General features: G+C 38.2%; 2 protein-coding genes and 1 non-coding gene across 9 annotated transcripts in view; 2 read left to right on the forward strand and 1 right to left on the reverse strand.

The window, feature by feature from the left end:
- LOC144981407 (uncharacterized) overlaps nucleotides 1-27,527 on the forward strand; it is a 227,076-nt gene that overhangs the window by 62,343 nt on the left and 137,206 nt on the right. The gene's annotated exons all lie outside the window — the stretch shown is intronic.
- On the forward strand, nucleotides 9,167-9,265 carry mir132 (microRNA mir-132). The gene has a single exon (NR_107159.1). It is a non-coding gene; the product is annotated as a microRNA mir-132 (primary transcript).
- The window catches only part of dph1 (diphthamide biosynthesis 1), a 53,371-nt gene continuing 41,038 nt past the window's right edge, over nucleotides 15,195-27,527 (reverse strand). For 3 of the 7 annotated variants that reach the window (XM_011482411.3, XM_020708183.3, XM_011482409.4), the window contains exons 10-12: nucleotides 20,347-20,425; nucleotides 17,484-17,618; nucleotides 15,195-17,194 (exon numbers count right to left, since the gene is read on the reverse strand). In XM_011482411.3, coding sequence (XP_011480713.1) covers nucleotides 17,081-17,194; nucleotides 17,484-17,618; nucleotides 20,347-20,425 — 328 coding nt within the window. In that variant the 3' untranslated portion in view covers nucleotides 15,195-17,080. The remainder of the gene's footprint in view (nucleotides 17,195-17,483; nucleotides 17,619-20,346; nucleotides 20,426-27,527) is intronic. The other 4 variants (XM_004075332.5, XM_078929399.1, XM_011482410.4 and 1 more) reach the window with 2 other exon arrangements.

Here is a 27,527-nt window from a genome sequence, read left to right on the forward strand (position 1 = left end):
ATCTTTTATTGCCTGACATTGTTCTATGAGATTCCATGAGCTCACATGCATCCTGTATTTATATGACTACTGTGTCTGCCTGAGACACGTGCTTATTTATTTTTAAGCGTGAAAATACAGTTAAATGTATTTCACAAGGTTGCTGCTTGCGGAATTTACTCAGAAGCTGTGAAGCTGCTCTCAACATAAAGATGTAAGGCAGCATCTCAAAGGAAAAGACACAGAAAAAATCTCCAATTTCAGAAAAACAGAAATGTCATTAAAGAAAACAAGAATTCCTGTTTGGAGTACAGGTACCCCGATGCTTTCATCCCTGCATTTTAATGAGAATCATCCAGGGCTTTAAAAAATTTCATTCTGAGCTTGGTCTCACTCTTGTTCTCTCTTTTTTTTCTTTCCCCCAGAGAACAGTTTCACATCAAAGACCGCTGTATTTCCTTGACGCCACACTCACTCTTACATCCATAACTCACAATACGGTGCATCATTCCATCATCATTTGCCACAACATCCCACAGAAGGTACGTGTTAGCACAACGGGAAGTTGGGTGACACTGTCAAAGTAAGACGAACAGCATCACGCCATTTACAAAACTCCGCTGCTGGGCTTAAATCTCTGTGGTTGGGAGAATCGTGAGCAGTTGAGTCAGACTGGCATTTCTTTTTTCCAAATTCATTAGACTTATTATCAGTGAGTCAGTGAGACCTGAGGTCTTTACCTCAATCAAAGAGCTCCCTGCCTTAAAACGATCAGTGACGAAGGCATTGTGTTCCTGCCCACAAAGCAGGACAGCATCAAGTTTTACATTATTCATTCGACACAGAGGAAAATCTGTCTGCAGAATACCCAGCTCTTAAGCCAGAAGGAGGACTGCAATTGAGGAAAATAAAACAGTTTCCTTTGTTTAAACAGAGCCCACACCTGTATCAGTGCATGAAAAAGTCACGTCTGGTGGAATCAAACTGTCTTCGGGTGATACTGTTTAATTAATTCGCTCCAACTAGCACTGCTTTTGCAGAAGCAGGGGGGTGAGGAAGAGCTGCGAAGCAGCAGAGGGGGGGTGTGATGAAAAATTCATGAGCAGTAGTGATGTTAGAATGGAGATAGAGGCTTTTCTGTCAGTCTAAGGGAAACAGTGGTGTAACCGTTGGGTACGACAACCAAATACATACATGTTGAAATAACGGCATTTCCATGCTAGCGACAGCATAGGGTGCAAAACCGCGCAGACAAATAGCCTCCCTTCTCATCAGCATTGAAACAGAAAACACAGGAGAGTTCCCAGTTTTGTGTATGAACATGTTTTTGTGTTTTAGGCGTCTCCTTTTAAAGTCCCATCATCTTTTGATGTATTGTATAATTGTTTCCTAGTGGTTTTTTAATCATGATTATTTCATGTTTAGCCAAAACCTGTGTTTTTTTTTAGGACATAGTTTCTGCAGAGTTGCAGTAGTTAATTAGAAATTTGCCTGAGTTGTGGGCGGGACTGGTAGCATGGATTAAACCCTCCCTCCACTTCCCATCATTCATCTGATAACACTCTCACCTGCTAGCTTACAGCCTCTCACAACCCAAACCTAACATTACTGGTGCAACAAAAATTACCGATATATGGTCATCCTGTGCAATTTTTTGGAAATGTATGTGTATATTGTGTATATATGTGTGTAAATTGACTCCATAGTTTTTCTTTAATCTTTATATATCGCTCTCTGTACCTATACTGCTGCTGCAACAAGGAAATTTCCCCATCGTGGGACTAATAAAGGAATATCTTATCTTATCTTATCTTATCTTATCTTATCTTATCTTATCTTATCTTATCTTATCTTATCTTATCTTATCTTATCTTATCTTATCTTATCTTATCTTATCTTATCTTATCTTATCTTATCTTATCTTAAAATGGCGAGCAGCAAGGAAAGCAAAGACCTTATTGGATCAAGTTGTCCACAAGAGGATGCATTAGAACGGAGCATGGCAGAGAGGCCTTTGCCGAATGATTGTAGCTTCTATGTCACATCTACAGTCTCTTTTCAACAGCATTAACATCTGCTCCTGATCCACAACAATTTGAATAAAGAAATATTCAGAAATGCCATTTTTAGATGAATTTTATTTTTACATGTTCTCCATTATGAAAAAATTGCCACACAAGTTGAAAACACCAAAAACATGATTGTCAGCGAAGTTGGTATTTAAAACGTCAAATAAAATGGAGAAAAACCCAAATCACAGTCTGAGTTAGATCATGGTGTAAAGTTGTGGTCAAAAGCAACTGGAAGAGAAAAGTTTTTTCTCTCACAAAGATGAGAATAAAGACAAAAAGGAAGAGCTGTAAAGCAGAATGCTGATGAGTGACTTGTGCGAGATGGGTGTGGAGTTGGAGAGAAGGAGAAAACCTCTGCAGGTGAATTCTCAGCTCTTTGGTGCCTTTCTCCCTGTCTTTCACATTACCCATGGAATCAGCACGGTGAAGCAAAAAAGCCAAACAAAAAGAAGCACTGACCGGGTGAGAAGAGAACCGAAAGAAGAGGAGTGTGGACAGTGAGAATCTGTGATGAAAAGAAAAGAAACATCAGAGTTTGCAAAAAAAAAAAAAGATCCAAGAAATAAAAAAATGAGGATGTAGATATTCCCAATGCCCCCTCCCCTTTCCTCATCTCCAGCCTTCACTCTTTGCCTTTTTTTCAGTCTGACTGCAGCACTGGAGAGCAGACCGTCTTTCTATGGAAAGTGGGTTGAAGTAGGGCAACTGGAGATAGTACTACTGTACAACGTGAGAAAAAAAGGGGGGGACTTGAAGAAAATAGTTATGAAATACAGCCGCTGGGTGCAATGGGGTGGAGGAGGGTTGGAGTTGAGAGTAGGAATATGAGGTGCTCTGAGATTTTTGAACTCCCAATGACGTACTACTGTCTTATACTTTATTCATGACTCCCTGATGGCTGGGTCAGGTGTTTGCTTGAGAAGGTGTGCTGGCCATAGCTACTTCTGATTCACTTGTTTTTTTTTTCTGTATTTTATTTGAAGTCATCATTTGCTCTTTTTTCAAGCATGACTTCATCACTTCAGGAGATTGGGCTCTCATCAGTTCATCAGAGGGTGAAAGAAAACATGGTTGCAAGAAATATTAATTATTCAGTAAAACAGAGGGGGCGTAAAATGTATCGAACAAGAAAAATAGAAGTTGCTCATTTCTATAAAGGATTTTTTTTCAGCAATTAAATCCAAACTACATCACAAACTGATTTTATCTTATTTCTCAGATGAATGAGCTGTCCTATCCCTAAATGCAACATTTTGTCATGTAAATGCATTTAAATGACTGCCACAGAGCGGTTGTCTAAAATAGTAACATACTGTAATATGTGCAAATAATAAAAAATCTTTTGATTTTCTGTAAACGCATTCCCAGTGATCTGTTTTTTATGGTTCTGTCATTTTTAGGTGAAATCAGTGAACCTGTGTCGTTCTTAAGGACATAGTTTACTGCAGAGCGGCAGTACAGTAGTTCATTAGAAAATCTCCTCTGAGTTGTGGGCGGGGCTGTTGGCAGGGAGTTGGCCTGCCCCTAGCTGGCAGCCCCTACAACACCTACCTAACATTACCGTTGCAGAATAAATGGCGAGTAATGTTGGAGCTACAAGTGGACGCATCACAATGGAGAGGAGAAGGGAGCTTTTGGTCTGCCGATTGTAGCTTCTTTGTCACAACTACTAAGCTTTTTCTAACAGCCTTTTTATCGTCTGCTCCTGATTACCTACAACTTGAACAGAGAAATACTCAGAGATTCAGTTTTAAAATGTACCTTGTTCCGGCACTTTGTTTGCTCTACAAAAATCATCTGTGTGTTAAACTTTGCTCTTGGTTATATTTTTAATATAATAGTTAAATTAATCTCTTTTATTTGATGAAATCTTCAACTCACAAGAAAAGACAAGGACTCAGGAACACACAGGCCTTCAGCACAACAGCTAGCTCACAGGGTTCACTTTATATCTCTCTTTAGCTCCGGAAGGAGCCATTGATCAGCTTATTTTGTGCAACACTTGTTCTCACTCTGAAGATGTTTTGCTCCCTCTCCTTTTTATCTTGCTTTATCTAAACTTGTGAATCATCAGTGTCGCATTCTTGATTCTCTGTTGCATTTATGAAAAAGGAAAAAAAGGAAAAAAAACAGGAAAAATCCTCAGTGAAAGACATGCTACGAACAATATATGTGCACAATTTATCACTTTAATTTATTTTCCCCCTCAAAATATATGTTTTAATGTATTCAAATACATCTGTACTCTAGCAAGAAAACATCTGCCCTGCACAATCAGTGCACTTAATTTACCATAGCAGAAAGAATTTAATAACTGCTATCATCTTTAAATCATAATTTGAAATTAATGACAAGAGTCAAACGGTATTAATTCTTTAATTATTTATTTTTTATCATTTGTTTGTCATTTTTTATCCCATCTTCATTTGTTATGCCCAGGAGTGCTCTTGCCCATTTTGACATCTAAAAACTGTCGTAATGGGGAAAAAAAGTCTAAGCCCCCTGCTGAAAAGCAAAACTGCCAACCACCACACTCCAGCCTCTGAATGGCTGTTTTGCAACCTTTTTCGAGCAAAAGTAAATTTGTTTTTGGGAAAACTCTCAAGGCACACCACCAACCCAAAATGTAAAGAAACAAAAAACGTGAAACTCTGTTGTCTGTATTTACAATTTTCAGTCATTCTTGTCAAAGTGTATTGAATAAGAATCGCAAAAAAACACAAATGCAAAGGAAAAAGTATTTCTTGATCTTTCTTTCATATTTTTAAAAAATCTAGTTAATAGGGAAATATGACATCACCTGTAAAAAGCATGGAGTCCATTTGACTGCTATGGTCATTTGTTGCCTTTTGTGCTTTGAAATTTTCAATAATTATAGAACAAACTTTACACACATTAGGACAAGTCAGAGCACAATGGTCTGTCTGAGGTAAGTTGTTTAATCAAAATGACCTATACCACCTTTATAAAACTGTTTCAAAATGTAAAAAATAAATCAACTACATTGATCTTGGAAAATACCATTTGGATTGAGGCACAGTAAGTTTTTTTTACAATAACATAACATCAAAGTGGACAACACACACTTTTGATGGCAGCAAAAAATGGTCAAGTCATCATAACAGACCACAGTGTGTTAAAATGTGTTCCTTTTGAATTATTTTGATGTGGAAAAACAACAGTTGGCTAAACTTTATGAAACTGAAATGTCTGGCATGTCAGGTATGTAATGTATTTATCTCGGTGTCACACTGATTGAATTTTTGGCAAAAGATGCACTGGATCGATTTTAGGTCAGTGAATTGGATTGTTCAAAATGAACCATTAATGACTATAAATCATATCAGCAACAAAAAAATTATTAAATGAATCCAATCGTTATTAAAATGAATCGCTACACTCCAATTGATCATCAACCTGAACCTGGTGTGACTGTGACAGTGGGACAACTCAAACAGAACATTACCAAAACTAGGAAATGACAAGAACTAGCACAAGGGCACAATCCCCACTTTGCCACACTAAAGTTCATCTTTTGATTTTTGCCATGTTTTAGCTCAGTTAATGAAATTTCGTCTGTCAAGAAAAGGCTCAAAACCATAAAAACACGCCATTTACAAATATAGTCTAATTTCACACTTGTGGGGTTACACAGCTCAAAGATAGCAGCCGGGGGGGAACTAACAGCCTTTGGACAAAACGCTCTCTCTGTAAAGGCCAGTAAACTCTGGAACAGTCTTCCACTGTACATCAGGGAGTGTCAAACATTACAGACCTTCAAAACACAGCTCAAGCAGTGGCTGAAAGCAAACCAGTCCTGTAGCCACTGACTTTTAACTCTCATAATGTACCACCTTCTTGTGTTCTTATTGCATCTGTGATTCTGTCTTTTGTTTTGTCCTGTTTTATGTTTCCTGCCTAGGGACTATGGATGCAAATTAGCATCATTGCTATAATCCAGCATGTTTACGCCTATCATTGTTTGGTAGATGTTCATTAATGTGCACTGTCCCTATTAAATAAAGCTTAAATAAATAAATAAATATGAGTAATAAAGGTCAGCTTGAGCATTGCAATTGTTCTATTATGATGAGAGAAGGGCACCTATTACAAGATAGGGGAGAATAGATAGAACAGATAAAAAACAAACAGACTTTAATACAAAAAGCCAAGATGACTACTTTTTCCCCTCAACTTTCCCTGCTTCCTCCTGCGAGACTTTCTGACTTATTTTGGCTCACAGGCTTGTACACCTCCGGAGAAATTTCCTGGGGGATTGTAATTCCGCTGCTTTGGAACGTGCCTCACAAGCATAATTAGGAATGGAGGATGGCAGGGTGCCCCCCTTTCCTGTCATCCTCCCATCTCTTCTTCTTCCCCCTCCTCCCCTCCCTGCGCGTCCTCCTGTTGACTAAACTTCCTCGGTGACGTCAGAGTCCACGTACATGGTGGATGTAGGTGATGCTTCTGAATGAATGAGTGTCCCCTCCCATCTCCATCACTAGTACTACGGGATGCCTATAAGAGCAGATCGCTGGGACAGCCCGCCGAATTTCACCAGAAACTGAGATGGGAGAAGGAAAACTGAGCTTTTCCACCGATTACATGATGATAGCAGGTTATCTTTGAGAACAATTGGCTGTCAAACCAGAGTCTAGTGTTCGAGACTTAACTGAAAAAAAGAAAAAAAAAATCGGCTTTTTTGACTGTTCAAGTATAATGAAATCTCAACCTGATTGACGGAAAAATGCAGGTAAGTTCATATATATCTAATTTTTTTCTCAAACATTGTTTGATAAATCTTAACCTGCAGTGACATATGTGTTAAGATCCACGTGTAGTGGATCATCATCGTGCAGGGATGAGCTTGTTAAAACCGTCTGAGAGCTCCTGGTTTTTCCATCTGCGTGTCGATTCGAGAATGTACGCTAGACTACAAAGGCTGGAACTTGCTGCAGTGTGAGTCACTTTTGCGCACATGGGCAGTGACAACAGGAAAAAGAAGAAGAGGAGAGTTACTCTTCACGGGTGTAGGCTGTACCGACTGCATGACAACGAGGCTGTTAACCCCCCCGCGGACAGAGAATTAGAGCAAACCACGACGCGTGGTGGGGTTCAGTTTCCGTGGGACGTCCTGGCTGGCTTTTTCTGGGTCTCTCCCATTCATGGCCCAACCAAGACTGGTTCCTATTATAATGAGAGCGGGAGCATATCAATATCTCTCTCTCTATTTATATCCGTGCTACTGTTATACGGGTCAGCATCATGACATCAATCAGCCAAACAAAGCGGAAACAGCTGCAAGAATGACCTATTATTTATAGAGAGCGTTCCATAGGTCGCTGTTTTTCTCTCCCATTTTCGTATAGAAATAACATCGTGACGCGCTTTTGAGATGAAGTCAATTTTGCGTCACTCCTGCGCACATCCACACGGCATCCAATCATAGAGAAGAACGCTTTAAAGGCACAGCAAGAGTCGCCTGTGTTCACCCACAACCTGCATTGCGATGTGTCTCCATAGGAGGGCAGATTATAGGGTGGGAAGGCCTGGTGAAAACTCCCCAAGGTAACTCCTGAAAAGGACTATGACCAGAATTGTAATGAGGAATCTTCAGTGGTTTCTCCCACAGCCTTTTTTTTTTATTATTATTTTTTGGCTCTAATGTCCACACGAGCGAGAACCCCCTCCTGGCATCAGACAGGGCAAGTTGTGGCGCGGCTCATGCGGATGGGCTGCGTGTCGCTGTCCATGGTGCTACTTTAAGCAAAAATGGAAATTTTTTTCAAAATTCAGCTTTCCACGCTCAAAATCTCCATACATTTCGATACATTCAATTAAGAAAGGTACATTATTATCCAATATAAACATTTACTTCTTTTAAAAGGTCATTTTAATGACTGGAGCCAGTTAGATATCTCTTCCACGCCTCCTTCCAATCAGTTTATAAGCTTATTGGTTAAAAATTGGCACTGTGAGGACTCTCACATCAATCACGTGTGTGTGCAGCTCTATTAAAAGTAAAGATCTGTCTCCACACAGACTTACGGCTCACACAGCTGCAGAAACTCGGTCAGTGGCGCCTGTCTTCAGCACCACGGACAGCGTCACAGCAACCAGACTGTGACTGGTTACAAAACCTCATAGGTTCATCCATTGGTTCTAACTATACATTCCTTGTTGCAGCTGTTTAAAAGCAGCCCTTTTGATGGACACAAAGTGTACCAAGTCAGTGGAAGCATCCGATGACAGTAAAACTGTAACTTTTTACTCCCAGTGGTCCTTTCTTTGATTCTGCACCTGTCTGTGGTCCCTCAGCAACAACAGGACTGCACACGTGTGGATCTTGTCACAAAAATTCTAGACTCTCTGTTTGTTTACATCACCAGTGCTAGAGCGAACCCAATTTTCTTCATGCTGACGCCATTCCTGCTGCCTTTCATCTGGGCTTTTATAAACCACCAGTCTGCCCTCTGCTCCTGTCTATCCCTATCTTTGTGTATGAGTCATACATAATCAGCATGAAAATCAATAGGACAAACACAACAAATTGGCTATGTAACTCCTTTCCTGCCATGAATTGCTGGAGGCTTTTACCAGGAAATGGCCATGTTGCGTGCTTCTTTAAGCACTGTCATCTGGTGTGGCAAGCATCCGCGAATCTCATTGCTAGTTATTAAGAGCTGTTTTTGTCTTCATGCTTTGATTTGTTTATGCAATGCAGTCATAGATGACCTTTGTTGTTGAGCAAAGGGCAGGATCACAATGCTGTAGCCACTCTACCCCCTTACACTCCCTTCTGCATGTGGTTTTCAGACCAGCCTATAATTTTGTCCCCACACTTTTACTCCCAGTCAGTGCACCAATACCTTGGCTCTAGACTGCTTACTGCTAAAAGTGCTCCAAAGTACAGTAACAGTCTACAGTCATGGCTACTGACGCCTGGCAAACTTCTGCACGCTCTGACAAAGATCACTGTTGTGCCTGTTCGGGCTCGGGGGCTCCAGTGTTTGTTGGAAGTTTTCTCCTGGAGCCCAGCACTACTGAAGGCTGCATCATCCAACATCCTGCCTCCACAGCTGACGTCAGCGGTTACCACAGCCAATCTTATTTCGTTCCACTGTCTCCATGGTAACCGTGGCATTAGATTGTTACTGTAGCAACAGCACCACTGGTAACAGTCTACAGCCATGGTCGCTAGGGGGCAAAAGACACATCTGAAGCAAAGTGGTAGAAATGATCATGTTTGCAACAGATGGACGTGTTTATGAAAGTATTAAAAAGATAAAGCTGAGTCCTAGAGGCAAGAGCAGAAGGGACTTGTCCTACCATAATATCTCATTCTTAATAAAACTCTAATTTTGATGTACTTTAGAGGCGATATTTTTACTTTCTTGTAAAATTCTCCTAAGGTTTATTGTAATAACATTTTATTTGTATGCATGTTTGAAATATGTATATATCCCATGTCATTCCTTTTTCATGAATATAATAAAATAATTTTAGCATAAAGCATACATGTCTTCAGATTTTTTCCCAATAATGTCCTTGGGGACTGTTCCTATGTGTGTGAGGGTGTGTGTGTGTGTGTGTGTAGTTCAAAATCAAATAAAATCTCAAGTTTAGTCACAAACAAAGGGGAGAGCTGGCACTTCCAGGAATTCTGTTCATGTATAAAATTCATTTCATTTCACCAAATTAAACAAAACCTGTCATTGAAAATGTCAGGTTAAAAAACAAGAAAATGTGTTTCTGCCTGTTAGCAAGACACAAATCACAGAAATAGTAGATTATAATCAGTTTACATTTAACAGACATGGTAGTGAAGTTTTTCTTTGGCTACATTTTCTTCTCCTCTCATGACTTTTCAATGGTTTGTGCTGATTAGATTACCTTTTTTAACTGAAGAAACCTCATTTTAAAAATGTATTGCAAAGCTCAGCCAATGCTAGATAACACAGACATTTGGGGGATTTTCTCCACAAGTTTTTCATAAGATGCTTCAGGGTAAAACACCTCAGAGATTCTATTCAAAGAAACAAGCTTTTTTCTTAGTGTTGTATTGGAGCACAAACTACAACCTTGAGGTTATATCACAGGAAACAATCACAGAATTTGGCTAGAACCCAGTTTACGACCCCCTGCAGCAGAATATTGTAATCATAAATTGTTTATGACCAAGTTTTGTTCGTATAAAGGGAAAACAATATACTTTAAAGATATACTTCATTATCATGTCAGTTTGAGAAAGCTAAAACATTCATCTCATAACGGGTTTGCACTTTCATAGCTGCAGCTTTGACATTTCTTTGGACACATAAATAAATATTTCATAACAAAAAAAGTAAACTCAGTAAACAAAATTGAATTAGAGTTAGATGGAAAATAAAAGCGATAATAAATGTCTCAGTCAAAATTCATTGAACAAAGCTATCGGAGTCATTTATTTGCTCTAGATCAGGTGTTTAAGCTTTAACCTAATGTAAAAAATTCTTGGTCAATATACATGGTTTTGGGTCATTTTATGTTCTACATTTAACTTCTCATGATGAAATATTAAATATATTGGGATTTTGCAAGGATTCACAGTGAAGGCCATTATTAAAGTGTGTTTTTTTTCTGGTATGAATAAGACCTTGTTTTAAAAACTAGTGTGGATTATTGGATTATCGTTATTTATGGATTATCTCACCATTTATATTATTCATTTGGGTGATGAATGTCTAAAAGGTAAAATCCAAAACACCCTTTTTATGATGTGTTGCACATAGAGCACATGTAGGACATAACAAGGAGAAGTTCAAAAACATCTAATACAATAATGAATGTTGTATTGGATGAATGTTTACAGGGATAAAAAAATGAAAATGAAGAGAAAAAAGTTGGCATCATTTGACAAAATGTGCAAGGGGCAGTAGTCACTATCGAGCATCTAAAATACATTTTACTGATAAATTAATAAAAAAGGCTACTTTGCTACTAAGTTCTACACCAAAGGAAGAATTTGTAAAAATATTTAAAATTACCATTCGGTTTCAGCTTTTAAAAAGTACATTCAATTTGCTACTTTTACATAATAATCTATAGTTGGCTTTAGATTTAACAGATAAAATAGTTTCAAACTTGTTTTAAGTGTGAAAACACATTAACATTTTTAAAACAGATTCAAAAATTTTATATAGAAAATGTTTATTTCAAGCAGCAGATTTAATTAAGTGAACACATTTTTTGCCAGGAGCTTTACTAGAACAACATACAGTACAAAGTCCAAAAGTTTGGACACACTTTCTCATTTATTTGAATGAGAAAGTGTGTCCAAACTTTTGGTCTGTAATGTACATAAAAGCCAGTTATAAAAAAAAAAAAAATCCCAGTGGGCACACGAAAAGGTTAAACCCAGACAATAAAGACAATAAGGGGACTTTTGTGACAGTTATGTGCTGGGTGGCTCTTTGCTGGTCAATCTGGGACAAGTTGACCTCCTACGCAGAATTAGTCATCCCTTTACAACACCTTTTTTTCCCACTTAAGACTCTTATTCAGCGTTCTAGCAAGCATCCGCCACGCTGCTGTTAGGCCGCCCAGGCTTCTTCCCTCCCACTCACAGAGCCGGCAGCCTGTACACATAATTATTTATTGTTCAAATTTCCGGGAGGCTTTGGATCAAGAGGTTTTTAAATGCACAAAAATGAACAGAATCACACACTGGTCCTGTCTTTTACCCGTCCTTTTTGGTATTTGTCTTTTTTTTCTTGTCTGTCTCTTAACAAAATGTCAAAAACAGAGTTTTGTGCCACTGGTTACATCCCTGCCTTAGACTTAAAAGAAAGTATATAGTTTCTAATAGTGTCGATCCTATAGTGAAAAATGACGACCAAATTGTCACACCTTCATGTGTCATGTGACCCTCTGACACAGTATTCTATCTTAACTATGTTGATGAAAAAAATTACTTGGACAAAACCTGGAAATAAAAACGACATTATCACACATAAATATAGCAGATTAGGAAAAAAGCTTTTGAATCAATGGCAGGATATATACATGTAGCTGTTTGACACGGAGGATGAGTTGAAAACATGGAGTCGGTGAAAATGACGGGTGGATGGGACAGCAGGAGACTGCGGTGACTCAGCCTTTCCTGATTGGAGACAAAAACAGCTAAATGCATCACATGTGTTGACAGGTAGTGAACCCAGACACCTCAAGTAGTTGCTGAAAATGTGCTACTTGAGATTGCCCCCACTTTTTTTAATAGATTTTGTGAATGGCAGGGAAGAATGCAATAATTGGTGACATTTTGAGTCATTTCACAGTTGACTGTGGCATAAATGCACAAACAGGGTAACAAAAGAGTCCATCCATAAATAAAGTGTGTACCTGGGAAGGTTACATGAGAGCAAGCTTGATGTTGGGTTAGGAATAAGTACAGTCTGTGGACTCTCTTCATCACTGAGAACCCATTGAACGTAAACACAGATATCAGAGGATGAGGAGAGGGGAGATGCTGAACAGAATGAAGAAACCGAGCAGCATGTAGCGCAGACTTCAATGCACAGCATCTCTTATCTGAAAACTGCCTCACATGGTAAGATAATATATGGACACAGTGCCACTTAGTGGTGACTCGGCATTTGGCATGGAGGGATTGACTGAAAGGCTCACCCTCCGTGAATTTTCTTTTTTTTTGTGACTGACTGGATTAAAACTTTCTGCTTTATGCTGCATCACAGCTCACTTGAAACAAATAAAGGTGTACTAAAAATGGGTTGGCCTTCCCAACTATTTTTAATTTTGAGATTTTAATTATAATATTCTTTTAATTAACTTAGAATTATACCCTATATAATATCTAATATTGTATCCCAACTCAAAACCAATAAAGTCGGCAGCTGAATCTAGCCTTAACCCCCCCAACACCTATTGATGCAAATGTGCATCAAACCACTTCTGCTCCAAACTTGCACTAAATGACCAAAAGTATTGGCTCACCTGCCTTGACTCACATATGAACTGAAGTGCCATCCCATTTCAAACACATAGAGTTCATTAAGATGTCGGTCCACCTTTTACTGCTAATGCAGCTTCAACTCTACTGGCAAGGCTGTCCACAAGATTGAGGAGTGTGTTTATAGGAATTTCTGACCATTCTTCCAAAAGTGCATTGGTGAGGTCACACACTGATGTTGGTCAAGAAGGCCTGGCTCTCAGTCTCCGCTCTAATTCATCCCAAAGGATGATATTACTCTGACCTATTGGGTTCAGGTCAGAGTAATATCAACTTTAGAAATGACATTTATTTTTTCTGACCCTACGTTGTCTGTAATCAAAGATAAGTTTATGTTATGTTCATTGTAGTAAATTTGAAGCTGAATCCTGCAGGAGCCACTTACTAAACTAAACCTATATTAAATGTAGTTTATGATGGATGGCAGACCAGAATCACTCTCACATTACAACAGCACAATGAAAACAGATGAGGTCACAAGCAGCAACATGAACACGGTGTTCTGTTCGATCAATCACCCTTGTGACACATAAGCTGGAGTTACTCCATACACCATGGCGGTTTCCTATGCTGGCTCTATCAGTGACCATTTTGGCTTGTTGATATTTTGATTCCTCCTGTCCTCTATCCAAAACTGATTCAACCTTGCACGCAAAAATGTGTCCCAGTTTTTCTGCACATATTAATTCATTCCAAAATGATATTAGTTTTAGCTCAAGTGTACCAAACTGAGCAATCTGTTCTGCTTTCCTGACGTACAAAGTTTAGACTACAACCCATAGTGCTACCTCACAAGGTTTTGTTTCTTTTTGTATTCCGCTTTAAAGAATAAGCACTTTCTATTTTATGCATGGAAATTGTTCCTTTGTAAGCATTTAAAGTGCTAAAAGGGTATTTAGACAATCAGCTGCTGCACTGAAGGACAAGGTAACTTTTAACCGGGCGTTTTTTTCTTTTCCCTTTTGTGAAGTGTTATACCAGCAATGCAAGCTTCCTGTTGCTAGAAGAGTGAAGAGTCCTTCAAATCTCAGATGAATGGCAATCTTACAGAAGTGCAATCATGCTTCTACAACAGTGTGGAAAATAAGTTCTTTGTAGGTGATTAAGAGAAACAGATGATCATTAAATGTTCAAAGAGCAATTAATGTGTACTGTGAATCGGTTAAAAGTGTTTTGTTTATGCAATATAAATATTTTTCTTTTTTCCATAATAGCAAACCATTCTAATCAGGGCTATAGTAAAAGTTTCACTGGCTCAAATTATTTTAGGAAAAAAGAAAGTCCTAGAATTGTAGAATCAGTAGTTATTTGATTGACTTATAAACACAAAGTTGATCTAATTAAAATAACAAGGACAACATAGTTTAAAAAAACTCAAATTTCTCACATTTAGTTTTTCTATTAGAATACTAAGTAACTTTTAGTGTTAACAAATTATTAAGAATCTAATTTTAAACCTTTTTTTTAACATTCCTTAAACAACAGAAAATTTGACATTTAAACAGTACCAACATATGGTTCAAAGTAAAATAACAAATAAGCATATAGCTATCATGAGAGGTATGATGCTCAGACCCCACAAATCTCTATGGCTACAGAAAATGCTTCCCCTTCTGAGTTTGTTTTGTTTTCTTTTTATTCACCTCAAACTCTACTTATACCTCAGTTAATTATCACTGTATTTAATTAAGCATATATGATTTAAGTGACATTTTTGTTTTGTTTTGTTTTCTGTCTTTTAAATCTATGCATTTCATCATTTCTGTAATGAGTTTGATAAATGTGTAAATTCTTTATTGCTTTGACTACAATGCTTGAAATAAATCAATAAAATCAAATCAAAATCAGAATGATACAGTCGGTAAATCAAGTTGTTTTCTTAGTGGAACCCCAGCCACTCTGCGGCAAGAAAACTGTAGTGCGACGGTGTAGTCCATGTTTTTACCTCCTATCAAACATTTTTTTTTGCCTGCTAACTTGAATTTTGATGTGAATTTTTTACAAGCTGTTCATGTTCATACTAAAAATGTTTTTGATTTAAAACAAAAGGAGCAGTGCTGGCTTTTGGAAATGCAGTTTTGCAAGACGGATTTAATATTTTCTTAGCAGTTGAAAATGAGTATAGAGAGCAGAGACACGGTATCAACGCATTTAATTTGGTTTAAAATGGTTGGAAATTTGCCCCAAATAAAAGACAAAGTGCCAGATAATTACAAAATACAAGTCAGCCTTTCCATTAAAGCTTTTTACCCTGATATACTGAAGTATGCAGACTACTAGCTCTAGTAATGCAATGAGCTCCCTGGTTACTTAAGCTGTTACAGTTAAACAAACATCTTTTCATCTGCTGTTCTTGTGAAGTTTAAAATTCCTCCTTCACCACAACGTGTTCTTTTGATGTCCGCTGGGAGCAGCTAGAAGCCATTAAAAATTCCAAATGCGTCATTCCACCAAACGAAAGAACCCTATACAAACTCCTGCTTTATGCTTTTCTTTCATCACATGGTCAAATCTGCATTTGCTTTGTTTTTGTTAACATTTTCTTGCACTGATTTGGATACAAAATACACAAAAGTTCAACAAAAAACAGATGAAAAAGTGAGTCTGAAAACCGCTGCTTTTCTTTATCTTGACAAAATATGCCAGTAAATAAATAAAACATCAGACTGAGAGCTAAAGGAGGAGAGTGCGAGTGCTCTGCTGGTCAATAATTTAATCTTGACCGCTGTGGATCACGCAGTCGGCGGTGGAACGTAGTCAGCTCTTTAAAACATAACGGTCATTGGAGGTACACTTCATGAAAAATATTGATGTATAGAGCGTCGGCTGCATCCCGACAGACTCTGTTGCATAGAAGGCATGACAGAGGATCTGATGTGAGGAGCCTGGTAGTTGTAGGCAAATGTGTTAACTCACAGTAGCACACTCACCTGAGACACTGCTCTGTCACCTGGGGGAGGGTTCGCCAGTTTCTGCTGAGCTGTTGTCAATCACCAACTGCAGCAGCAGAAACATCAGGAGTGCTTATTTTATTTATTTTTTTATTGACAGACTGCAACTCCCTTAATAAATAATGAGGATGGAGAGCAGTCGTGACTAGCTCTCCGCGCATCTAGGAACTTGCAGCTCTCAGGCTTACGAAGACGCTCATCTGTGTTTTTAAAATGCATAAGAGTAGAGTTCCTCATAAAATTGTCCCAGTTTTATTTAAACTGTACAACAGAAATGGAACAATCATCTTACAAATGTATGAAGAGACTCCAATGAAACATTTGACAGAGCTTATTCAAGCATAAACTGTAAAAAAAAGACACTTTAAAGACCCACTCTGATAAAAATCAGGTTCTTGGTGTTTTCACCTCTTCTTGTGGGATGATGAAGGACATAAATTAGAAAAATGAAGCTTAAAATTGCATTTCTTTATTTAAATTGTTATAAGTTAGGAGCAGACGACCAAATGGCGTTGGAAAAAGATTGTAGCAGTGACGTAGAAGCTAGCTCCCTGCTCTGATCCCTTCTGATGCATTCACTTGCAGACAAATAGATCCATGAACATCAGCTGGATAGCTCCAATCATAATTAAAAGACAATCTGGAACGCTTTTACAATAGATCAAAAGATAACTGGAATAGGACATGAAGAAAAACTTTATTGAACATGCTTAAGGTTGTGTCAGACAGTGTCTGCAGTCAAATTATTGGCGGAGGTGCAGAAATAATCGTGTAATTTTTACCGCCTTCAGTGAAATTTGACTCAATAGAGCCACATCCTCGTACGCACAAGCATTTCCCTTTTTTAAGCAGAAAACAGGGCAAACTAAATCTAAAATGAGTTTGGGATGATCTGCTGAACTGTAAGCCTGAGGATTAGACACAGTTGGTAATCCTTTTGATGGGGCCAAGAACTGCACTGGCTTCAGCTGCACTCGCCTCAGACGGTCTGGACAAATTCTCCTCCTCTGACTTGACCTCTCCTGCTTCATCCATCAGACAGGCGGGCGTTGAGTTACAGACGGCTCTCGTCATGAGGTGTCACTCAGCTGGCAGCCACAGGGGGCGCTGTGACACTGTTTGATGGGGGGAGATGGCTCCTTGCTTTCTTTCTGCTGACAGTGGGACAGCAACAATGACAGCACCTATATCAGACAGTACATTTGGGGTCGTGATGGCCACAACACGATAAATTCAAAACAAGTTCTAATATATAAATATTTTTAGTTTTACTTAAAGCTATTTAAAGAATTTGAATGGCACATCTTCACCTTTAGGGAGAAATCTCTACACGCATGTCCTGATGTCCCTGTACCACTGGGTGTCAGCATGGTGACATTCATTGAAAACGTTAAGCCTAAGAACATCCATTTTCCTTTTGCTTATCCGCTCCCTGTTCTGTCTGTCATTTTCTTATCTGGCAGTCGTGCTCACCTGGGTCTGTCTGCGAGCGGGCCGCACAGGCTGGTTGTCAGGGTGGTTGGGCGCCCACGGCCCCGAGCTCTGATTGGAATAAAAGTCCATGGGGTAAACTTCTTTCCAGTCTACCTCTTGTAGGGCAACAGCTGCCTGAGAGACACACAGATGGAAGGGCTGTCACAATTCAGAGAAAAGAGAAGCGATGAGATAAAAGTGTGAGAAAATGTCATCCTGTCGGGATTTTTAGTCTTTTTTTTGCCTCCCTGTTCTCTGTTAATGTTCTTGCAGTGTTGAGCTAATGAATGGCAGAGAAGTAAAGAGAAGACAACACGCAGACGACGATGACGAGACAGGTGTCATAATATTAAGCTTGGATAACATGCTGGATTGTCACGTTATCTTCATGCAGCTGCACGGCACGACGCAACAGCTGCTGACGGAGAAAAGCAGCGCGGCAGAGACAGCACTGTGACATAAGTGCAGACGGCTCCATATGGAGGAGAGGCGCCTGCGAATATTGACTCCTGATGAAAGGCAGAATGAATGAGCCGGCGAACAAATAAACATTCGAAACGAAGGAAGAAACGCTTTGTTTATTCACTTATTTCTTCATCCAGCTACTCATTCATTATTATTTGGATCCCAGGGCCTCACGTCAAGGAAATGCAGATAATTAATGGAAAAAATGATGAAGAAAATATGTAATGGAAATGAAATAATAAAGAAAGTCAGAGCCTTTGGAGAAATTAGTTCAAAGGAAACATGAAAGATTTGGCTTCAAAGTGATGCAATCTTTGGTCTGGTAGGATATAATTCATCACTGTTATGCGGCTGGTGACAAGTTGGTGTTTGTACTGAAATATGAACTTGACGCTGAAGGCTTTAAATAAAAGAGCAATGAACATATTAGCATGTTGATTGGACACAGGAACCACAAAGTATTAAAGAACAAACATGAAGCTAACTTTAATTTTCATATAAATTCATTAAAGATCCACTCCAATGAAAAGTGTTTTTACATGTTCTTGTAGCATTTCTCTTATGATGGAGGACATATAAAAGGAAATTTAAGCTAAAACTTGCATGTCTGATTATTTAAATTGTAGAGAATCAGGGGCAGACACAAAAAAAAACTTGTAGTTGGGGCGTAGACACTAAACTACGGCAAGCCACAAGCTCCTTGCTCAGCTCTTCTCCGATACACCCACTTCCAGACAAGTAGATCCATTAACGTCTTCGTCTTCCTCGTCCGAGTTGGCATCAGGCACAAAACCGGACAGCTGGATAGCTCCAATATTGCTCACCATTTCTGTTGCACCGCTTAGAGGTGTGAGGGGTTGTAAGCTCGTGGGATAGAGTGGAATCAAAGGGATGATGGGAAATGGCTGCAGGTTTACTCCGTGCCAACAGTCCCGCCCACAACTCAGAGGTGCATTTCAAATTAACTACTGCTGCTCTGTACGAATTATGTCCTGAAAATGACTCATTTTTGTGATTTTGCTTAAAAACAACACAAGTAAAATAAAAAGACCATAAGTAAGGCTTTTAAAAATAAATCAAAAGACGATCAGAACACATATCTTTTAATCATATGTCAAATCAAATGTTAGAAAACATAGATTCTGAATTCCTCTCAATTATATTTACGCACAAGAAAAGATGATGATGCTGTTCTGCATCTTGTCTTTTCTTCCCCCACAGATGCTTTAAATATTTCCTCCTCATTTCATTTTCTTTACCTGCTCTTCCTCTCTGCAGCTCTTAGCTGCTGCTCTTCTCCTCTCCCTTCTTACACCAACCGCCTGTTTCTGTAGAAGCTAGCTTCCTCTGCTAATCCCTGCTCTGACAGGAGAGCCAAGTGTGTCTTATTGACTATAAATATAACATGAGACGCACTGAAAATAAATGCTTGCACCCCCACCCCTCCAACCTTCTCTGAGCACACTCCACCCTCCCTCTCCTTCCTTTTCATCTTCTTCCTAAATGCCACAGCAAAAAAGCACAGTGCACCGAGATGCATGACACTCACAGGTAGGAGCTGACGCTGAATTAAGTCTCGTCACAGCTGTGCAGACACCGATCGCAGCTGCAAATTCTTCACGTGCAAAAACATTATTCACAAATATCTGCAGGGAAGGGGGCAAATCCTCTAGGTAATGACTTTTTAGACTAGATTTGTGCCTCGCCCGGTACAGCAAAGTCAAATTTTCGACTTTATATGTAGAATTGTTTTTGAGACAAAAACAAAAAAATACCTTCTTTTTTTTTTTAATCCTGTCGTGTTCCCTGCAGTTTTACTCTATAAGGTAAGTTTTCCATCAAGCAACAAAGCAAGGCTATAGTAAAACAACAAGTCTGATGTTTCCTAGAACCACTTAAAAAGAAATAAAACCGCTGATGAAAACCTGTAAACCTGTAAGGTCATGGGCATCTTATAGCTACTCAAAGAAAACATGCTCACTTTTTGTTTTAAATCTGCAGCACTTGATTTGAAAAAGATCTTTACAGGATGAATATTTCTCTATTTCTCTGCTTTTAGAATAAAAAGACATCTTTAGAAAGTGTGGGATACTTCGGTCTTTGCACCAGCAGGGGGGGCTAGTCTGCTACTCAACATGTTTACTGTTTTTTTTTTTTCTTTTTTAATGTCATGAAAATGAAAGAAGGGAAAACAGCAAGTATGATACTCCATCATAAGCGGGCCTTGATGAGCGTTTCAGGAATATGACTGCCCTTTAAGACAATCCTAACACATGAACGTCTTGTGCGCCCTCATAAAAGCTTTAGTAGGAACTGTCTAGGGCTCAGTGAATGAAGTGTTGTGCATGCATGTGTAATGCTATGTCTGACAAATGATCTGCAGACTCTTGATGTTTACCTCGTATGGGGAAAGTAGGGGTTTGGAGAAGGCTGTGCCCCAGTCAATTGAGAGGCGTGGACAAGCGATCTGGACCCATCTGCGGAAACAAAAACAAAAAAACGTGAAGACACATGTGCTCAAGTCCACATCCAGGAGCGCCACTGCAGGAAAAAACATGACGGGAAAAGACAAGCAAACGGCAAGTTCTAGAAAGAGGAGGAAGGCACACGTGTGACTGCACGTTTACAGGCACCTGTTGGTGGGATCTGTCCTGATTTGGAGCTCCAAAGACAGCTACACCACACAGGCAATGCACAGCAAGCCAGCAAGGGAGGAGCATGGTGTGCTCGGGGTGGGGTAGTGGGGACTACGGTAGTTTGGATAGACTGATTACAGAAAGCGAGAAAAACAAAAAAGGTGAAAGAAGAAAAAAAATGCTGTGAAAGAAAAAAAAAAGGAGAGGTTAGGTGAGTGTGAATAAAAACTGCACCAGCTGGTCTCTACGGACATAGCCTACATAGCTCCCAGACAGGGTGGGTTGGTGGTGGTGGTGGTGGGGGGTATGGTTTAGAGAGTTGGGGAGAGGGTGAGAAAGAAGCGATAAGAGGACAGAGATATGCAGCCAAAGATAGGGAGGAAGACAAAAACAGAAGGAGGGGTTGAGGAAGCGCAAGCAAGAAGAGAGGGCAAAACAAACCCAGATAGCGAGCAAGAGAGATCGGCAGGGAGAAAAGTGGAAAACACATGAGGGAGGAACGAGGAGGGTGTGGCAGCTGCAGGAAAGAGTGAACAATGGGGGAAATGAAGATGGAAAGAGGCTGGGGCTATGAGGGGGGTTCGCTTTCACAGATCAATGCTATCCGGACTCCATCTGTACTGAGCCAGAATACTCCCTCCTGCCCCTAATTCCTGCCATAAAGCAGCGTCAGAGATATTGACACACATGAATTAAGATGCAAAAAAACATTTATGCAAGACACAAGTACATTTCTGACAAGAAAACGCAGGTTTGAGATGAGAGCGAGTGATTGGAGGCGAGGACAGATTGTGCTGTAATCACTTGAGTACTTCAGTTTGAATGGCACTGCAGCAAATTCCCCCTCATCTATTCTTCATTCTCTAATTTTCACCCAGTTTATCGGCTGCCGAACTGAATGCACCACTGACTCTCACCCCACACTGCTTTCTGCCAGAGGAATGTTCCACGCCCTGAAGGCAAATGTATGCCATTTCATTCATTTTCATTTAACTTTTACGGGGAAAAAAAAATCCTCATTGCAGAGTACAAATTTCTGTCATCTTTTTAATTTGAAAGTCATCTGGGTCAGAGACATTAGCACAACTCTCCTGAGAAGGAAGTTGGCTGTGTTTACATTAAGAGTTTAGTTGAAGATGTGACCTTAAAGTTATTCAGTTGCTATTCCACGTTGAGAGCAACTGCTTTAACACCGTTGCAGTCCGAACACTGGGAAATGTCCGTTTGTTTGCATCATTGTCGACATTGTAACCTTTATTATTTACAGGCAAGCACAAAACTAGCCCCCTGCCATGCTCGGTATTGATGTTTTACAAATTCTGTTGGAAGGTCAGATGAGAGTTGTCAGCGGCCAACAAGTCCACTAATAAGTGCTGCAATCTCTCACAGTGGAAGTGCACCTATAATGAACATTACAGACCTTTCTCATCTTTTTAAGTGGGATAACTTGCAGAATCTGTGACCGAAATCCTTTTTTTTGCTCTACTGCATCTATATGTGAGTGTAATCAAGGTCCATATGATCAAGATAACTTTAAACAAGACTAATGTGCCTCTCAACATTTCCAGACTGTTTACGTGACTCCATTTTTGCTTAAAAATTGTCAACATTCAGTATTTATGATTAACAAGTGCTCGTGTTCTGACATCTGTGTCCATTTGTCAGCTATACAACGTCGTCACAAGCCCATAGCTCATTTTAAATACATCATTAGTATCTGACAGATGCCAAATATCATTACTTGTAAGCTTTAGCTAAAGCATAACTTCATTAACATGCCTTACTTAGATCAAAGTTTGGGTGCATATTTGTAAAAGAAAAATATCCAAGATTCTGGAACAATTCACTTTCTTCACAATTTGATTCAAACCTCAATGTTTCTGTTATGGTTTTGTTTTGGATTGATAAATGATTTGTGCATTACATAACAACAAATATCTGATAAGTAAAAAAAAACTTTTTGGGGATTTGGTAAGGAGAAGTAACTATGAAGAAAAACCTTTTGGTTGGCTTTTTACAAAGCCTGGTTTAATGTAAAGAATTTTTAAATTTAAACACATATGTATGTAGCAGGGATGCAACGGTTCATTTACCCCCCGATTCCGTTCAACGGTGTAACGTAACAGACGGTTCCGTTTTAAACTGAGAATTGGGGGATCCCTGCTATGGCTGTAACGACTAATCGACTAAATGTATCGATTTATATCCCTTAACCCTACGATTCGTCTGAAGCAAGTTGTTATTCAAATCAACCTTTACCATTATATAATTAAAATGAAATAAAGGGATTAAATCAATATTGGAAGATACTAGGGCTGCACGATATAAAGAAAACTCGCGATATGCCATATTAGTAATTCATATTGCGATAACGATATAATTTGCGGTATATAAACAATTAGCAAAACAACCAAAAATATTATTATTCCTACAGTAAATACAGTAAATAAATTTGCTGTATTTTGCGATATGCATATTGCACAGCTTGATATTGCGATAACGATAAATTTGCGGTATATTGTGCAGGCCTAGAAGATACCATTTTGATTGAGGCACAGGAGTTTCTTTTTAACTATCACATAAAAAGCACCAAGTGATGGCAGCAAAAAATGATTCTGCCATCATTCCAGTCCAATGTGTGGAAACTTTTTGAATTTAGCAAAGACATGTGACCATACAGTGTGGTAGAATGTTCTAATAATGTTCCATTCAAAATCTTTTGATGTGGAAAAACAACAGTGGGCTGAACTTTAGGAAACTAAAATGTGAATGGGTTTGCCATTAATTCTTGTTTGTTTGTACACATACACATTTAATCTCCATTTAATTATCTTGCAAGATATACAAGGAATCGGGAAAACTTCACCTGCACTGTTCAGTACCCAGGTATTTCTCTCTGAGTGGATGAATCGGATCGGTAACAACACGTTATAATAAGGATTGAATCGCTAAAATGAACCGTAACACCCCTAATCCCTACTGGAAGGTTGCAGGTGTTTTGGAAAATAAGGGTGTTCTGAAGTCTTATACAGTTTGTGAGTGTAGTCTAAGAGAAAATGAAGGCAAGATTCAACAAAAGGGACATTTTTAAAGGGAAAATAAAGCTGATGAATGAAAGGGCAAGGAGGGACTTTCAGGTTTACAAAAGAATCTCTGGAATAATGATGCAAATCAGTGAAATGAATGATGCCATCAATATTCTTTTCAGAAAGAAGTGTAGGTAGGTTTTTGGATCTGTTGCTCTGGCTAAGATAGATATCACATCAAGATATTCAATTAAAAAGAGAAAGCAATGAAAGGAAACATGAAGAAGAAGGTACAATTAGGTTTTAAAACATACAGTATGGTCTTTTTTTACAACTTGGTAGCAAAAGAAACTTGAAAAATAAGCCACAGCTACTAAGCCTTATGTGGATACTTCTCTCCTAGTTTCTCCTTTAAGGATCTGTTTACTTCAGCAGAAAGTGGAACCTTTCAACACAAAGACACGGATGGGCTGGATTCAGGAGCGGGGAGATATATGCTGTGATCCACAAAGGTAAAACAGTTTGACATTTACTGCTGCTCTGCAATGTAAGCTCCAGTCTGGCCCTCACTGCATTAGCTGCTGCGAAACATTACATCCTGACACTCGCGTCCTGTAATTAGACCCAATCGTTGTCACTCCACAACAACAAGAATAACTCTAGAATCAACTCTAATGGCGGATTTAGTTTAATTAACAAAACCTTTTTAAAATGTGGACAGAAATGAAATTTCAATGAGAAAGCGGCAGAAGTGGACTGCATGGGCATCATTTGTTATCTGGCTGAGATAAGTGTAATAGTGGTGTGGCAAAGATCTGTACAATGGTTTTAAAACCTGCTTGGGGACAGCCTAATTACACACTTAAGAGTATATGCTAATGGTGGCTCTCTTTCCATGCTTGAGTATGTAAGTGTTTAATGACAGAGAAATCCATGGGGGGTGGGATCTTCACTGTTTCTTAAAGTGCAGAATGTTCCACCATCCCTCTATCTCTCAATCTTTTTTCTCTTTATCCTTGGAATTTTACCTCTGACATAGCTGGATTTGAAAGATTTTATGGTTTATATTTTCTACAGCGAGATGCTTGTGCTTTTACAAAATATTCTGAACATGTAGGAGGAAGAAAAGTGTCAAACTCTTCTTCACATGGATTTAGTCTTAGGAGGAGGGCGCCTAATCAATATTACGGTCACTCTGGAGGCTTACTCAGATGTAAACCACCTTAGTGTAAAATCAGAGGAATAAGTAAAGAAAAAATGTCCCTTTAGAAGATGACTAATGATTTCAATAAAATAATAAAAACTTTAGAAGTGCTGCAAACATTTTGCTTTACCTTAAAAGAAAAAAAAAAGTTTTTTTATATAATTGGAAATAAATTCCGGCATGAGAGGGTCAATGCTCTGCCTTCTCCTCCACACATAAATATAACATTCACTGTATAAAAACAGAGAGCAGAGGTAAGGTCATTCACGTACTGGTTCCTATAGAAACAATTTGAAACCCGATTCTCTGCTCTCTGGTAATCACCCCATGAGCGGGATATGACATAAGCGAAAATTATGAGAAAGCCTGATGGTTGTTGGACAATCTTCTACTTACTTAAAAAATTTGAGTTACTCTGAAAGTCTAATTTAGGACATGGTAACAAATGCAATATGGAAGAACGGCAAAAAAGTAGAGTACTACAATCTTTCAAACAAATAAATCGGACAAAAAACAACAAACAACACAATTGGATTTTCAATTAGAATGGACACCAACATGCAGTTTGCCCGCCTTGGTAACACTTTATTTTAAGATTCCTTAACAAGCTTTGTTAACACATTAACAAATGTCTTACTAACACCCTATAAATGAATTTATAGGGTGTTAGTAAGACATTTATTAGTACAATAAGTCTAATAGGGTTTATTAAATTACTTAGTTAACACATTTACAAGCATTATTATTAGGATGTTTTCAAGATGCTAATGATGCATTTACTGATATTATAGGTGCCTAACAAATGTGTCAGTGTTAATAAGCTTAATAAGATTTATTAACAACCTTTGTTAACAAATTAAGAAGTATTATTATTGTTTGGGGTTCTAGTAAGATATTTATTAGCATTATAGATGCCTGACACAAGCCGAAGTGTTCATAAACTTTATACGTTTTATTAACTTAACAAATTAATAGGCTTTATTAATGTGTCAGATGCTAGTAAGATATTTATTAGCATTATAGATGTCTTGCAAATACCTGAAAGTGTTAATAAGATTTATTAACATCTAAAGTCAGACCATTGTCTTCTGAATCCATATTACTAAACTGCTTATAAGCTTTACAAATGTATTAATTAAGTCTGTTAATAGTTTATTAATTGTTTTGCAGCACCCCATCTAAAGTGTGGACGTTTTTTAGCACAAACAACCACAAAGCATAAGATTGTAAAAATAACTTTATGACATTAAAACAGACTAAACATACACACATCGTTCTGTAAAGGATATATAATTATTTAATTCAGACAAATAAAATTTTTTTAAAAACATATATACTGGTTTTGGATGACTCTAGCAACATAGCTATAAGGATAAAGTATTAGCATCTATCCTGAGTGAAACATTCATTGCAAATCCCATCACAAGGAGACAATTCTCTGCATTCAATGCAAATGCATTCAACCACTGTTGCCTTGCTTCAACACCAGTATATATGTTTTTAATTTTTTTTTATTTGTCTGAATTAAATAATTATATATCTTTTACAGAACGATTTGTGTATGTTTAGTCTGTTTTAATGTCATAAAGTTCATTTTACAATCTTTATGCTTTGTGGTTGTTTGTGCTAAAAAACGTCCACACTTTAGATGAGGTGCTGCAAAACAATTAATAAACTATTAACAGACTTAATTAATACATTTGTAAAGCTTATGAGCAGTTTAGTAATATGGATTCAGAAGACAATGGTCTGACTTTAGATGTTAATAAATCTTATTAACACTTTCAGGTATTTGCAAGACATCTATAATGCTAATAAATATCTTACTAGCATCTGACACATTAATAAAGCCTATTAATTTGTTAAGTTAGTTAATAAAACGTATAAAGTTTATGAACACTTCGGCTTGTGTCAGGCATCTATAATGCTAATAAATATCTTACTAGAACCCCAAACAATAATAATACTTCTTAATTTGTTAACAAAGGTTGTTAATAAATCTTATTAAGCTTATTAACACTGACACATTTGTTAGGCACCTATAATATCAGTAAATGCATCATTAGCATCTTGAAAACATCCTAATAATAATGCTTGTAAATGTGTTAACTAAGTAATTTAATAAACCCTATTAGACTTATTGTACTAATAAATGTCTTACTAACACCCTATAAATTCATTTATAATGCTTGTTAATGTGTTAACAGAGCTTGTTAAAGAATCTTAATATAAAGTGTTACCTTCATGTGTTTCCGATTCCAACCAAATGAAGTCAATTCAGTCACCATTTTTCCATGATATGTCTGCCGCTATGTTGGAACCAGACGTCCTTAGTAAGCCGTGATTGGCCCGTCTACATTTCTATGGCAACTGCTCTCTCCAATCAGGATTGAGGACGTTAGAAAGCAACACTCCTACCACTGAAAGCGGGCAATCAAACGCTCTGAATGTTCGTGGCGAGACCATCTACTATAATTGAGGCATCTGATTGGTCAGTTTATAACTTGAATAACTGGCCCTACAACAAAAATCTCAGCAAGAAATTATGTGGATAAAACATGTTGATAAAAGTAAGTAGAGCAAGAGCAAGAATGGTTATTCTGACAAACATAATGACAGTAATAGCTGTTAATTTCTCTGTAGAATTCTATGTGATTTCGGCTTTTTGGGACCAGGGGGTACAACTTCTTATTTCGAAAGGGGGGGGGAAGAT

Source organism: Oryzias latipes, chromosome 13, assembly GCF_053564925.1.
Source record: "Oryzias latipes strain Hd-rR chromosome 13, Olatipes_Hd-rR_3.1".
In the NCBI taxonomy this organism is placed as follows: Eukaryota; Metazoa; Chordata; class Actinopteri; order Beloniformes; family Adrianichthyidae; genus Oryzias; species Oryzias latipes.